Source organism: Propithecus coquereli, unplaced genomic scaffold (genome assembly GCF_000956105.1).
Source record: "Propithecus coquereli isolate 6110/MARCELLA unplaced genomic scaffold, Pcoq_1.0 Scaffold328, whole genome shotgun sequence".
Lineage (NCBI taxonomy): Eukaryota > Metazoa > Chordata > Mammalia > Primates > Indriidae > Propithecus > Propithecus coquereli.
The window spans coordinates 363,518-378,274 of record NW_012148930.1 but is presented as its reverse complement, the minus strand read 5'-3'; the positions used below and the strand labels follow the sequence as shown (position 1 = coordinate 378,274).

At 41.9% G+C, this 14,757-nt stretch overlaps 1 protein-coding gene across 1 annotated transcript in view; it reads right to left on the bottom strand.

Moving 5' to 3' along the window:
• Positions 1–6,648, bottom strand: part of DDX59 (DEAD (Asp-Glu-Ala-Asp) box polypeptide 59) — a 34,017-nt gene extending 27,369 nt beyond the window's left edge. The window contains exons 1-3 of the mRNA XM_012650450.1: positions 6,514–6,648; positions 4,035–4,852; positions 2,682–2,849 (exon numbers count right to left, since the gene is read on the bottom strand). Coding sequence (XP_012505904.1) covers positions 2,682–2,849; positions 4,035–4,841 — 975 coding nt within the window. The 5' untranslated portion in view covers positions 4,842–4,852; positions 6,514–6,648. The remainder of the gene's footprint in view (positions 1–2,681; positions 2,850–4,034; positions 4,853–6,513) is intronic.
• Positions 6,649–14,757: the final 8,109 nt, after the last annotated feature.

Here is a 14,757-nt window from a genome sequence, read left to right as displayed (position 1 = left end):
ACCTGCAGAATATCTTAGTGTCAAAGTTCCTTTAGATGGTGTATTGGCAGTAACTCATTTGAAAAGCTATTTTGCCCTTGCTCTTGAAAGACAGCTTTGCTAAATAGACGTTTTAGTTGTTTCTTTCTCAGAGGGCACCTCCAAGGGAGTGCAGGCTGGCACAACGAGGGGGGTGGATGCAGGTGAGGAGAGGCCTCCCCTGGGCGGGGGGAAGAGGGGAGGGCATCTAGGGAGGAAGGCATGGACGGTGGTGATGGTGGGAGACTGGTAACATGGAGGAGGCTGGTCAAAATAAATACATAAAAGAAAATGAGTGGCAGGTTTCTCCCTGCCAGAGTTACAAATACGGAAACAAGAAACCTGCAATGAATCCTGTTGTGTTGAGTTAGAATTGGAAGTATCGGTGGGAACTCATGGTCTCATGGTCTCCAATAAATACAGACACAGAAAAACACACACTTAAATATATTCCTGACCGCCATCCACTGAGAGGTCCCAGAAGCAGTAACAGCCCAAGAGCAATGAGCACACAGCGCACTGCACGCAGCGTGCAGCGCAGACCTTGGTTTCCGAACACTATTCTCTAGCTTGGGGAAAGGCAGGATCCCAGTGCCGGGGCAGGGAAAGAGCAAGGTTAAGCACAGAACATCTTTAGGCAGAAAATAAGGACATACTCAAAAATAATAGGGATATAATCAAAGGACGCAAAACCAACTTTAAAGTGCTTCCACTGATCAAACTGGGGGCAACTGGAGCATCAAAACAAATAATGACAGATTACAACCCTTTGAATAAAACAGGAAACCATGAGTCCGTACCGATATAAATAAATACTGAATATATTGAAAGTTTGGTGAAGAATGAGAAATTTACATTTCAAAGTACATCTCAAAGTACTCCCCTCCCACCAATATTTACTAGATACAAAGGGGAAAAAAATAAACTTTACAGTTACTTTACAGATAATACTACCAGGAAAAGGACAAGTTGAAGTTGTGTGCCACCTAGAAAGATGCAATGAAAAGAACAAAGCATCCCTTCTGTGACATTCCTGTCAAAGATATGTATGTAGTTTGAGTCTAATCGAGGGATGTTCTTCAAAGTTAGTGATTTGTAAACCTTAAAAATGCCAAGATAATGAGAAAAAAGGAAAGACTGAGGAACTGTTCCAAATTAAAGGAGATGATAGAAACATGACATCTAGGCCAGGCATGGCGGCACATGCCTATAATCCTAGCACTCTGGGAGGCCGAGGTGGGAGGACCACTTGAGGTCAGGAGTTCGACACCAGCCTGAGCAAGAGCGAGACCCCATCTCTACTAAAAACAGAAAAAATTAGCCAGCTATGGTGGTGCATGCCTGTAGTCCCAGCTACTCAGGAGGCTGAGGCAGGAGGATGGCTTGAGCCCAGGAGTTTGAGGTTGCTGTAAGTGAGGCTGATGCACTCTGACCCAGGCAATAGAGCGAGACTCTGTCTCAAAAAAAAAAGAAAGAAAGAAACATGACATCTAAATGCAACATAAGATTCTGAACTGGATTCCCTGTACTATAAAAATAAATGATGGGATAATTATAAACATATGAACGGAGTCTGAAGGGTAGGCCTTATCAATGTTAATTCCTGATGTATTCCAATGTGTCAATGTTAACTTTCTGATTCTACAATTGTATTGTGGTTATGCAGGATAATGTCCTTGTTTGTAGGAACGCACTCTAAAGTACATGAGGGTGACAGGGCATCAAGTCAGCAACTTACATCCAAAAGGCTTGGGAGAGAAAAAAAGTTCTTTATACAGTACTTGCCACCTTTCTTTAAGTGTGAGACTCCTATAAGAAAGGCTGATATTCACCCACAGAAGTTGAATACTACAGTAGCTTCATCCCAGCTGGTAAACAATTGCTGCCTCCTCCCCGAGTGCCCTTCTCCAACTCCCTGCTCACCCAGCTCCTCTGGGCCTCCAGGACCTCCCGACCACCCCAGTAACTAAACAGTCAAGGCCCAGCACACCAGGGGCCTCCAGGACCTGGCTTCCCACCAAGGCTGCAGTCTACTTTGACAGGTCAGCGTGTGTGCCAAACCTTCCCTTAAACATTTTGATTTTAAAGGGAGGTATCTTCAACCACCCATTCAAACTCAAGAAAACTAAGGCTCATGGAAGTGAAATAACTTACCTATGGCCATACGGCTATCAAGTCAGGTTCCAGAGCTAGAACGAGACCACATTGCTTTTACATACTTTTATATATCAGGAAGTATAGACTGCACATAATAGCATACCCAAGGAAGGAGCAGAGTCAGCCAAATTATGGTTTCAATTGTGGTAATTATTATTTATTGGCTATAGATCCTTAGACGAATTCTATCTTTCTGAGATTCAACTCCTCAACTGTAAAAGATGGGATATACCAACCCACCTCCAGGAGTAAATGCGATGGATGTATGAGATAATGTTCATGAGAACATCCAACAGCATCTGGCATATGATAGGCACTCAATAAACTGTGTTCCTTTCCCTTCCTATATAAAACAAACTCTTTAAAAAAATTAAGCCTTACTTGGTAAGAATTGAAAAGCTACCCAAAATTACACTTCTAAGTTCCTCAAGGGAAAAAAAAAACCCCACTAGTTCTTACATTCCTTGCAAAATTTTTCGCAGGGATTGCATCAAACTGGTGCTTACCTTAACATGTTGTTGCAGACGGTGAAGCTGGGGGGGTAGGGGTAAGCCCCCCACGAGAAGCACAGTTTTCATGCGTGGCAGGCCACTCATCAGTTCTTTACCTTGCTTCTCTATCTGAATGGCTAACTCTCTTGTTGGTGTGAGAATGAGCGCAGCTGGAGTTCTGCTCTGCAACGATGTGAACAACAAGTCTAAAAACACCAGCAATTAATTCCTGCTGATATGAACTAAATCTTCACAGTGATTCCAGGAACACGGCCCTGTTGAAGTGTCCCCATCAGCCCAACTGGATACGAGCCCTCCCGCCTTCTGTTTGCTACAGATTTTTCCCTCTAAAAACCATCACAAATTAAACCCATTTCTTATGGAACACAGACACACAAAGAAAGATTAAAATTGGGCCACAGTAACCAAGGTGGGAAAACTGAAGGTGTGCTCTCAATTGGACCCTGCAATCTCTAGCCATCCTCCCCTGAGGAGAAACCCAATAGTCACTGTGGAGATCTGGTCAAAGCTTGGCGTTCTACCCTGGACTTTTCCCTCTCAGTTCTCTTATAGATTCACTTCTTTCTTTGTCCAAAGAACTTACAGATGAATCCATATCCTATTTCCTGTCTTATAGCTCTATTTTGGTCCTCCGGGAGTGTGTCTGACCTACATTTTGAACATCGAGTGCTTTCTTTTATTTTTCTCCTCACATTATCTTCTACTACTCTCTAGTTTTCCAAATTTATCTCCTTTATCTTTTCTCTCTTCGCTCACATTTTTTACTTGTTTCCTTCCTCGCCATACTTCATATCTCACAAGCTCACCAGGACCCCCTGGCAAATAGTAATCACTCAACATGTTGGTTAAACTAATTAGGCGTGAAAGTGCTTTATACACTGTAACAAGTAAGGCAGCAATATTTTAAGATGAACTATGGCTCACATTTAGGGGTATTTTTTTGAAACTCTGTAACGCTGTGTTCCAACTTTGGTATAATCAATTTCTCCAAAACACAAAACCCAAGGAGGCTCAATTGACATGTAAACTGCAGCTCATCTAGCCAGCAGGATCTTTCCCCCCAAATCAAAAGCTTATTCTTTTAATAGAAAATCTGTTAAAATATTTTGTAAGGAAGCAATTTTTTAGACCCTCAATAAAGAGATCTTTGGTTCAATATAACAAAAGAAAAATTCCCTAAAATTATGTTTTTCATACAAGCAGAAGCAAAATCACTAGGAGCACTAGTGACTAAAGTTCCAAATATTTAGTATAATACCAGCTTGCAATTTTAATATAGTTAAGGACGGAACTTGGTAAATACCTCATTTGTTTCTGAGAATGATACATGTGAACTCTGTCACTTACTTCAAATAATGCTCGGATGATAACAGGAAGAAGAAAAGCAGCTGTTTTTCCTGAGCCGGTATCTGCACTGGCCAGAATATCTCTTCCCAGAAGTCCCACCGGAATCATCTGCATTTGGATGGGGGTCGGCACTTCATAGCCTGATTTCTTCAAGTTGTGATTTAAGGCCTCAGGGAAACCACAATGTTCAAAGTCAACGATGGGCCTCGTGACGTCTTGCCCTTGAACTACAATTCCCAGCTGCCGTTTAAGATTTTCAACCTGGTCCTCCTGAAGGTTCAAAATGAAAGGGTGCTCTTTGTAGACATACAACGAATTCAGTGGAGTCTCTGGCTCCAAATCAGCTTTCTGCGGATTGCTGAGTTTTAATTTCTCTTCCTTTTCCTTAACTTGTAGAAGATGTTTTGCTTTGCACTCCAAGCTACACACATCTTCATCCGTCTTATCACAGATATACTCTCCATATCGGCCACAGACAACACAGACAGGTTCCCCTGGTTCTGCCCAGCGCTGTGTTTTGGAAAATGACTTAACAGGCTCTTCAAAAGGATGGCTGTCCTTTGTGCCCTGCTCAGGTCCTACAGAACTAACCTCAGCCAACTGGCCAGCTGGACTGGGGAAGGGACAAGACTCGCTGCTGTGCCTATCTGGTGTTATGGCTTCTTCTGTAACTAAAGCATCAAATGGAACATCTCTGCCTTTGTCTGACTGAAGGTCTTCTGCTTCTGGTTTAATTTTCTTAGCCACACAATTTTTGCCATCTTCATTAGCATGCCTCTTAATTTTCAGAGATCTTGGAACAAACATCCTTCAATATCCTGTTGATGAAATTATATAATCAGATTTATTTTACCCTTAATAAGGTTCACATATAAAGTACCATTTGATTATCTTGGAGTCAGCCTAGTGTCCCAGGGCTTTGCCTCAAAGGAACAGGGAAGACATCATGACACTACTTATATCAAGCTTTTCTTCCATTCACCAATTTCCTATGGTGAAATGATAGAGTCCTTTTCCTTATACCTAGGGAGCAGTGAAACTTTGCACACTGCTCAACACAGCTCTGCGCACATGCTCTACTTCTGATTACCTGCACTTTTAAGTATCAGATATTATAGAAATTCTGGGGCAAATCCTCCTGTTTCATTTTCATAAATACAGAAAACAAGAGGGATACTTCACAATTAGAATTTTTAAAATCAGGCCAGGCACAGTTGGCTCATGCCTGTAAATCCTAACACTTTGGCAGGTCTAAAAATGAGGATCACTTGAGGTCAGGTGTTCCAGCCGGGCAACATAGTGAGGCTCTCATCTTCACAAATTCTTAAAAAATTAGCCAGGCATGGTGGTGTGTGCCTGTAGTCCTAGCTACTGGGGAGGCTGAGCAAGGATTGCTTGATTGCTTGAGCCCAGGAGTTGGAGGTTGCAGTGAGCGATGAAAGTGCCACTGCACTCCTCTGGGCAACAGAGCGAGACCCTGTCTCAAAAACACAAAAAACAAAAATCTTTAAAATCAAAACCACAAACCATAGAGAAAAATGCTATTTTTATATAATGCTTAGTGATTGATTATATGCCAAACACAGTGCTTTACCTAATCTTCACAACAATCATGTAAAATAGGTTAGTACTTCCTTTCATATATGGATATACAGATATACATATTTTGATTATGCTCTAGTATACATATCTTACATGGCACATTATACAGGATATAGCACAACAAAAATACATTTATATGTCGCATTTCACACATGAAGAAACTGAGCCAGCTAGAGATTGCCTTGCCCAAGCTCACAGAATGAAACGTTAGAGCCCAGGCACTCTGGCTCCAGAGCACACGCTCTCCACCATAGCTATACCCATTGATGCCAGAAATATGTTTTTGCAAAATTACAGTGATTGGGAAAGAAGACTGTTAACCTAATTTTGGCACTATCAAATATACTAATAAATATTTTTCTCAACAAGATTTTTTTAAGATAAATTTCCAGATTCCAACGTCCAAAAAAATCCCAACAAAAATGCAACTGAGGCTCTAGAACTACCACCCTAAGTCTCCGAAAACCTAACCAGGAGGAAGGTGGGGTGGGGACGGCTCTAGCGAGCAGGGAAAAGCCTGGAACCGGAAGTCTCCAAATGGCGAAACGGAACCGGCTCTGGCAGGGCGGGCGGCGCCGCCTGCAGTTCTCGCCCGCAGCCCCCGCACGGTCGCGCCTTCCCAGACCCTCCCCCGGGCGTCGCCTCCCGCCCCCGCCAGGCGGCCCCGCACCCCGAGGCGCGTGCACGTGACGGCGCCGCTCGGGGACGGGACGGGCGGGGCGCGGAGTCCCGGGGGAGGCCCGGGACGGGCAGGGGAGGGAGGAGGCCGCAGGGATGGGAGGGTACCGCACAGAGAGACCGTCCCGCCGCCCGCGTCCCGCAGGAGGGGAGCGGGCCGGCAAGGAGGCCAGAGCGGCCGGGGCCGCGGCGCGCTCACCCGCGCAGACCTGGGCCCGCGTCCGCTCCCGCTTGGGGCCGGCTCCCCCTCTCAGGTGCTGGGCCGCGTTTCCTGCCGACAAGCCCGGACCGGCTCGTCCGGACGGCGGCCTGGGAGGGGCGGTGCGGAGCGCAGATTCCACTTCTCCGGGTTTTGGGAGGGGGCACGGCGCGGCAGGGGGCGGGGCGAGCGTGAGAGGCGGGGCTCGGTGGGAGGGGGCGGGGCGCGGCGGGGAGGCGCCGGCGGAAGTGGGCCGGGAGGAGGGGCGGGGCCCGGGAGCTCCGTGCCCCCTGCCCGGCTCTGGGCCGGCGGTCAGGCGCGGAACCCGGCTCGGAACCTGGGTGTGTTCTGCACCCAGGAGCGCGTTCGGGGATTCTCTTGGAAGGATTTACGTAACCAAGGGCGCCAAGACGGGTGAAAGAGGGACCGTCCGGAAAGACGCAAGAGGGAGGGTGGGGGCCTGGCACATTCGGACAGCGGGAGGTCTCAGCGCAGAAGGAGGGCGCCCCTGCCCGCTGGGCGAAACCTCCGCGGCCTTGACCTAGTAAAAGATCTCAAAAGTGACACAGAGTAGCTTGGTGCGGCGTATTTGATATGCTGCATAATGTGTCCACCACCACCGCACCCCACCCAGCACCGAAAAGAGAAGAACGCGAGTCACGGCCCTGGGTCGCCGCGGTCCGCCCTTTCTCTGCTGCGCCAGCCTTTGGGCCACGTGTCCACGCAGCTTGCAGTTGAGAAGTGCTGCGGGAGGAGAACGGAGGGCAAAGGAAGGCGGGAAGCTGACGTTAATGACTGAGAAAATACTTTCAGGTGCCTAAAGTATTTTTCAATCTGATACGCATGCATGCGAAATAGTGTATTAAACAAATGCATAAAATATACAGCACACTAATAAAACTTGTGACTCCACCATGTTATCAATAGTTAGCATCCGTGCATCCCCGGGATTCTACCCCTTGCCTCACCCCCCACCACCACCACGATCGTGAATTTTGTCTCTCCTTGCCATTTTTTAGTGGTTTTATCATATTTGGATGCATCCCTAACAATATATTGGTTTTTCTTCTTTTTGAGCTTTATAAAAATAGTATAACATATGTAGCCTTCTGGGATTCACTCAACATTTGTTTTTTTTTGATTCATCCAAGTTGTTAAGTGTAGTAGTGGAACATTCATTTTTTACTGCCTAGTCAAAAGGAAGTTTTCTCCCGTCAGGAGTGGATTCAATACTACATCGCATATGATGCTAAATGCATTTTCCATATTTTTTTATTGACGGGAACCACACCGACTAATTTTATCAGACTTCCTGAGTTTGTAGGTCACAAACCCATAACAATTCTTTCCTGGGTTTTGTGACATTTGTAATTTGTTGTGATTTCTTGTCCCATTATAAATAAATATTCACTTTCGAACATAATTTTCATTCATAATTCTGTATCTTTTTCTTAAAAAGCCTCCCCCTTCTCCAATTATATAAACTCATGTCCCCACAAAACCTGAATCTGGGCGGGGCGCGGTGGCTCACGCCTGTAATCCTAGCACTCTGGGAGGCCGAGGCAGGTGGATCGCTCAAGGTCAGGAGTTCGAGACCAGCCTGAGCAAGAGCGAGACCCCCGTCTCTACTAAAAAATAGAAAGAAATGATCTGGACAACTAAAAATATAGAGAGAGAAAAAATTAGCCGGGCATGGTGGCGCATGCCTGTAGTCCCAGCTACTCGGGAGGCTGAGGCAGAAGGATCGCTTGAGCCCAGGAGTTTGAGGTTGCTGTGAGCTAGGCTGACGCCATGGCACTCACTCTAGCCCGGGCAACAAAGCGAGACTTTGTCTCAAAAAAAAAAAAAAAAAAAAAAAACCTGAATCTGCCCCCAGTAATTATGAAGAATGCTGGTAGGAGCATTCTTGTTCACCTTGTACGTGTGCTCAAGTCTCCTTTGAACCTAGGAGTGAGCGCTACTGCAACAGAGGCTATGGGGCCGTTCAGCTGTAAAAGATAAGGAGAAGGTGTTTTCAAAGTGGTTGTGCCAGTCTATACTGCTGCCAACGCTGATCAGCTCGTACATTCCACATTCTCTCCAATCATTGTCAGACTTGTTGCTAGTCTATGGAGAATACATAGGTACCACTTTATGGTCTTAATTTCCATTCCCTACTTATTTCTGATAAGGTTGAGTATTTTTTTCATATGTTGATTATTCATTCATATTTCCTCTTTCTCTTCTAAGGGTTTTAAAATATATACATAGGCTGGTCAAGATGGCTTGCACCTGTAACCCCAGCACTTTGGGAGACAGAGGTGGGAGGATCAGTTTCAGAACTAATACAGTGAACTCCTATATACCCTTCACAAAGATTGACAATTTGCTGTTTTTGTGTGTGTTAACAAATCCACTGAAAAATATATTTTTTAAAAGACAGGAGAGACTGGGGAGAAGCAGTCTTCCTTACAAAAAGAAGATGTGTTTTTGAGAGAACAAAGAAAAGGTTTATCTTCCATAGAGAAAGTTCCTGCCCAGGTTCCCACTCTGGTCCACTTATACAAGTGAGGATACAAACTTGCTTGGTTCTGATTAGCTGGCACTTGTTAAATTCTAACTGGTCAACACAGGTCACAGTCTATTGGTTGAGTCAGGCAGTAAAAAGGAACACATAGCTATGAAAATCCCAAAGTTATTATATGTGATCTCTAGTCAGCAAGTGGCTGTTTGGCTCTATTTTGAATTTAGGCCCAGTTAGCCACTCAGGGTCTATCTTGAAGGATTGGCCCTTTCAGGGTTCACATGTATAAGAAAGATTGTATATAATATATATATATTTCCCCCTGAACTATTCGAAAGTAAGTTGTGGCACCTATCTCCAAGACAAAGATCTTCTCTTGGGTATCCACAAAACAATGTTCAAATTTAGGTAGTTTAACACTGATGTAGTACTAACAGCTAATATATGGTCCTTACTGAAATTTTACCACTTGTTCCAGTAAGGTCCTTTAGAGCAATTTTTTCCCCCAATCCAGGATCCAGTCCATGAACTTTTCACTTTCTTTACAGAGTCTTTTGATGAATAAAAGTTCTTACATACAATGTGGTTAAATTTGTCAAATTAGTTTTCTTTTGTAGGTAATAACTTTGATATTTAAAAAATCCTTGCCTACTCTAACATCAGAAAGATATTTTTCTTAGAATTTTTTGGAAAAGTTTTAAAGTTTTGCCTTTCACATTTTAATCATTAATCCAAACAGAATTGGGGTTTTTTGTTTTTGTTTTTTTTGGAGAGGATTTTCTTTTTTCCTCCCTTTTATTTTTAGTTAACACATAATAATTGGACATATTTATGGGATACAGAGTGATGTTTCGATATGTGTATACAACGTATGATGATTGATTCGGGGTTATCAGCATATCCATCACCTCAAACCTTTACCATTTCTTTGTGTTGTGAAAATTCAGAATCCCCTTTTCTATCTTCGTATGGATTGGTTTTTCTCTGGTATGAAGTATAAATCCGCTTCTGTGCTTTCCAAATGGCCAGCCAATTGTCTAAGTCACATTTATTAACTAGAATCCTTCCTCCAGTGACCTGCAGTGCCGTCTTTGGTCGTATATCAAGGTTTTACTTGTGCAAGTCTATTTCTGGACTCACTGTTCTCTTCCAAGTTGTCTACCTTTGTGCCGATTCCATCCTGTCTTGATTATTATAGCTTTATTATAAGTTTTCCTGTATGATTGAGCAAGTCCTGCCACGTTAGCTTTCTCCAAAAGTGTCTTGGCTATTCTTGCCCCTTCTTTCATATGCATTTTAGATTCAATTTGTCAGTTTTCAGAAAAAGTCCTGATGTGATTATGATGGGAAATGCATTAATTCTGTAGATCAATTTGAGGGCAGAATTGACATCTTTACAATATTATCTTCCTGTTTATCACTAATTATTTAGGTTTTCTTCAATGATTTCAATACAGTTTTCTTTCTCCAGAGATGCTTGCCCATTTTTGGTTATTTATTTCTAGACTCATTACAGTTTATATTATTATTGTAAATGGCATTGTTTAAAAGTTTTTAAAAAATATTTGCTCATTTATAAAAATGCAATTGATTTTCATATGTTGATTTTATAGCCCCTTGTTAAATACTCTTTGTATTTCTAATAATTTCTTGATTAATTTTAGTTTTCTATTTAGACAATCACATCTTAAGTGATGTTTGCTTTGTTTTTTCTTTTCTTTTTCTTTCATTTATCTTACTATGCTGGCTACAATCTCCAATACAGTGTTGAATAAATATCATGCTAGCAGACATTTCTGTCTAGTTCCTGATTTTAAAAGAACTTAATTCACATGTTTCCTCATTAAGAATGATGCATGTTGCAGGTTTTTCAGACACCTTTTATTAAGTTAAGGAAATTCTCTTCCATTCTGAATTTGCTAAAAGTTTTATTACGAATGAGTATTGGATTGTATCAAATGCTTTTTTCTCTTTTTCTTTTTCATTTGTTGAGATTAGCAAAATGTTTTTTGTGTCCTTATTTATCAATATAAAGAATTATATTTACAGGTTTTTCAAATGTTAAACACCTTTGCATTTCTAAGATAAATCTAATTTGGCCATGATATCTTTTATGTTAGCATTTTGTTTAGGATTTTAAAATTTTAAGTGAAATTGGCCTATAATTTTATGATTTTCCTTTCTTATACTGTCCACGGTTATACCAGCATCAAAGAATGAATTGGGGAATAATTCTCTTTGCCATCCCCCATTCTCTGGAATAGTTTGTATAAGATTGAAATGATCTATTTGCTAAAGGTTGGCAGAACTTCCTATAAAATGATCTGGGCATGGAGGAGTTTTTTGTGGAAAGATTTTTACCTTTAGATTTACTGTCTTTAATAGTCATAAGGCTAGTCAGCCTTTCTTAAGGAATTCTTTAGCCAGTTTTGCTACATTTTTAATGTCCTTTTCAACTAAGTTTTCATATTTATTGATTATAATATCAATTCTTCAAAGTTTCTTGAGACTTACTGTATGAGCAGTCTATGGTCAATTTTTATAAATGTTTAAAACCAGAGAACCCAGAGAAGAATGTTTACTCACCAATAGACAAGTACAGTGATATTTGCAAATAAATCAAGCTTGGTATTTTATATTTTCTATATCCTTATTAATGTTCATGTTCAAATTTGCCTGTCAGTATTCCTCTTAACCGTTAGTGCATAAAGTGGATCAAGCAGTTAATCTTCCATTATGAAGGTGGATTTGTCCATTTTCCCCTGTAGTTCCAGCAATTTTAGTTTTGTGTATTTTGGGGCCATTTTATTTTAGAATCAGTATTTATAAAGCAATTTAAGCATTAATATATCAGAGAATTTTAGATTTAGATGCATTCTCCAGAGTCCAATCACCACCCCTTGCCACACTCTGTACCCACACAGGAGGAATATTTTAAAGCGCCCTGCTACATGGCCAAATGACTTACTGAATCTCTTCGCGGGCGGGGAGCTTCCTACCTTACAGCACAGTCCAGTTCTTCACCGGGGATCTCCATGGTTATAATTGCCATTTAATCGGACTGTCTATGGCTAGGCATTATGCAAAGCATTTATAAACGTTATTATATTTCATTCTTGCCATAATCTTTTAAAGTAGACATTTTATCCCCATTGTACTAATGAAGAAACAGGTTATGGTAATTAAGCAACCTGTCCAAAGTCACACAGGTAGTTAGTGGCACAGCAGGAATTTAAGCCCAATTCTGTCTCCTAAATCCAACTACACTGCCTCCAAGCTCTTCATGTTAGGTTTAAAACCATGTCCCTTTAACTTTCAATCAAGGGACTTGGTTCCAACCACCGTTTTTCCTGGAAGTTCCCAGTCCTTTGGAAACCTCAGAAATAACTCAAGCTAGTATGTGTTCCCTAACCCTGCCCGACTTCCCTCAGTTTTCTCATAGAAGCTTTGGACCTTTGCCATATGTGTTCATATTCTTATTGTTACTTCTGGAAAAGTAGCCAGTCTTGACCTGTGGGATGATTCATTCTTAATTTATAGCCTATGAGTTGCAACTCATTTCTGCATGTGAATTAGGATGCTGGATGAAGCCTAATATTTAACATTCCAAGTTCTTCATCTTTCAGGGTTAATAAGTCAAACCTCGGAACAACTCAGGTGGCACATCTGCTCTATCCCACTCTGTGTTCTTTAATAAAAAGCTCAGCTTCAGGCCAAGTACAGTGGCTCACACCTGTAATCCTAGCATTCTGGGAGGCCAAGATGGGAGGATTGCTTGAGCTCTGGAGCTCCAGGTCAGCCTGAACAAGAACGAGACCCCGTCTCTACTAAAAATAGAAAAATTGGCCACGTGTGGTGGCACACACCTGTAGTCCCAGCTACTCACTCGGGAGGCTGAGGCAGGAGGATCCCTTGAGCTCAGGAGTTTGAGGTCACAGTGAGCTACAATGATGCCACTGCACTCTAACCAGGGCAACAGAGAGAGATTCCATCTCAAAAAAAAAAAACCAAACCAAAACAAAACAACTCAGATTCAGATTTCTTCTTAGGTCACACCAGATCACAGTCCAATTAATCTAAATTCCTATTTCCTTCACAAAAAGTCATTACCAACATGGTTTTATGATGGTCTTTTAATCGTGGGGTCACAGAAAACATTGCCTATAATAGGTCACATGGAAATCACAGATGGCATTACTAATACATTCTTATTATGCGTTATGCTTGATGGCAGGGAGGGACAGGAAAATATACAGGGGTGACTCAATTAGACAAGAGCTGTGGAATGCATACAACCTACATAACCACTCTAAGAGTTTGCCTTAAGCTGTGTCTTAGAACAGGAAATGCAATAATGTGAGAGGACCTGCATGTTATTCTCATGTGCTGTTGAGACATGTATAGAAATAATAATGCCTAGCATTCTTTCATCTCGGGAAACTTCAGTCTCACACCTATTAATTTATAGCTACTCCTTACGCTTTTACTGTGTGAGGCTTGGAAAGCCTATATAAATTTACATTAAGGTGAAGACAGGGAAGCACAGATCGATAGTATTTGACTGTCATCAATTTTTTTCTCACTCGCACTAATATCATCACAATGAACCAGACCAGAACTTGGACCCTTCTACTTTCTGCCTTTGGTACGTTTTCCTGATAAGTAGTATGACTGAACATTCAAATTCTAAAAATTGAATCATTTACTCAGTCCACAGATTGATGCCATCTGCATGTGCCAGCCCTGGGAATGTAATGATGAAAAAGCCATAATCTCTGCCCACACCAAGCTTACAGCAGGAAGTGTACGGGGGTGGAGGGAGACTGACAAACAATTCCATAGTAAATGCTATCCTAGGGGAAGTACAAATGTCATAGGAAGGTATAGAATGGGCACATGAGGCAGACATGGGAGTCAGGGAGAGCTCTCCAGAGGAAATGGCATCTAAACCGAGATATAAAGGCTGAATAGGAATTGGGACAATTAAAACAAGAAAGAGAAGAGGAGGGAAAGGCGCAAGGTGAGACTATGGCACATCCAAGGAATGGAAAGAAGTTAGGTATCAGTCTACTTAGGTCAAGTTATGCTGCGGTAACAAATGACCCCAGAATCTTAGTGGCACATAACAACAAAGATTTATTCCTTGTGTATGCTGCAATATGGAGAAAAGATTGTAGGCAGTAAAACTGAGGTAGGGAAACTAGGTAGGAAGCTGAGGCAGTAGTTCAGGCAGGAGAGGATGATGGCCTGAACTAAAGTAGTGGGAGTGGGGCTACGGAGAAGTGGACAGTCAAGAGCTATGTAGAAAGTACAGTCAATAGTTGTTCCTGATTGGACATGGAGGGAGAAGGAGAAAGAGTTCTGCTTGACATTCAAGTTCAAATGTGCACTACATAGCTTTATAGTAACCACATATAACATGATGATAAAAGCATTTACAGAGATGAATTTAATACTTAAAATTGCATAATCAATGTTTTAATGAAATCATTTTAGAAATGTCTTCCTACTCATCTTGTATACATCATAGAGTTTTTGATTTCAGTGATCAATATTACTCTTTCTTCCCAAACTCTTGGTACAGATACATTCACAAAGTATTAATACATAATTCTTGACAGTGATACTTCTGGGATGCCAAATTAGGAGATGCCTAATTAAAACTAGGTCTATTTTACAACTCTACATTCATCCTAAAACTTGAACTTGCAAATATGTCATTGGGTGATTAGGAAAAATAG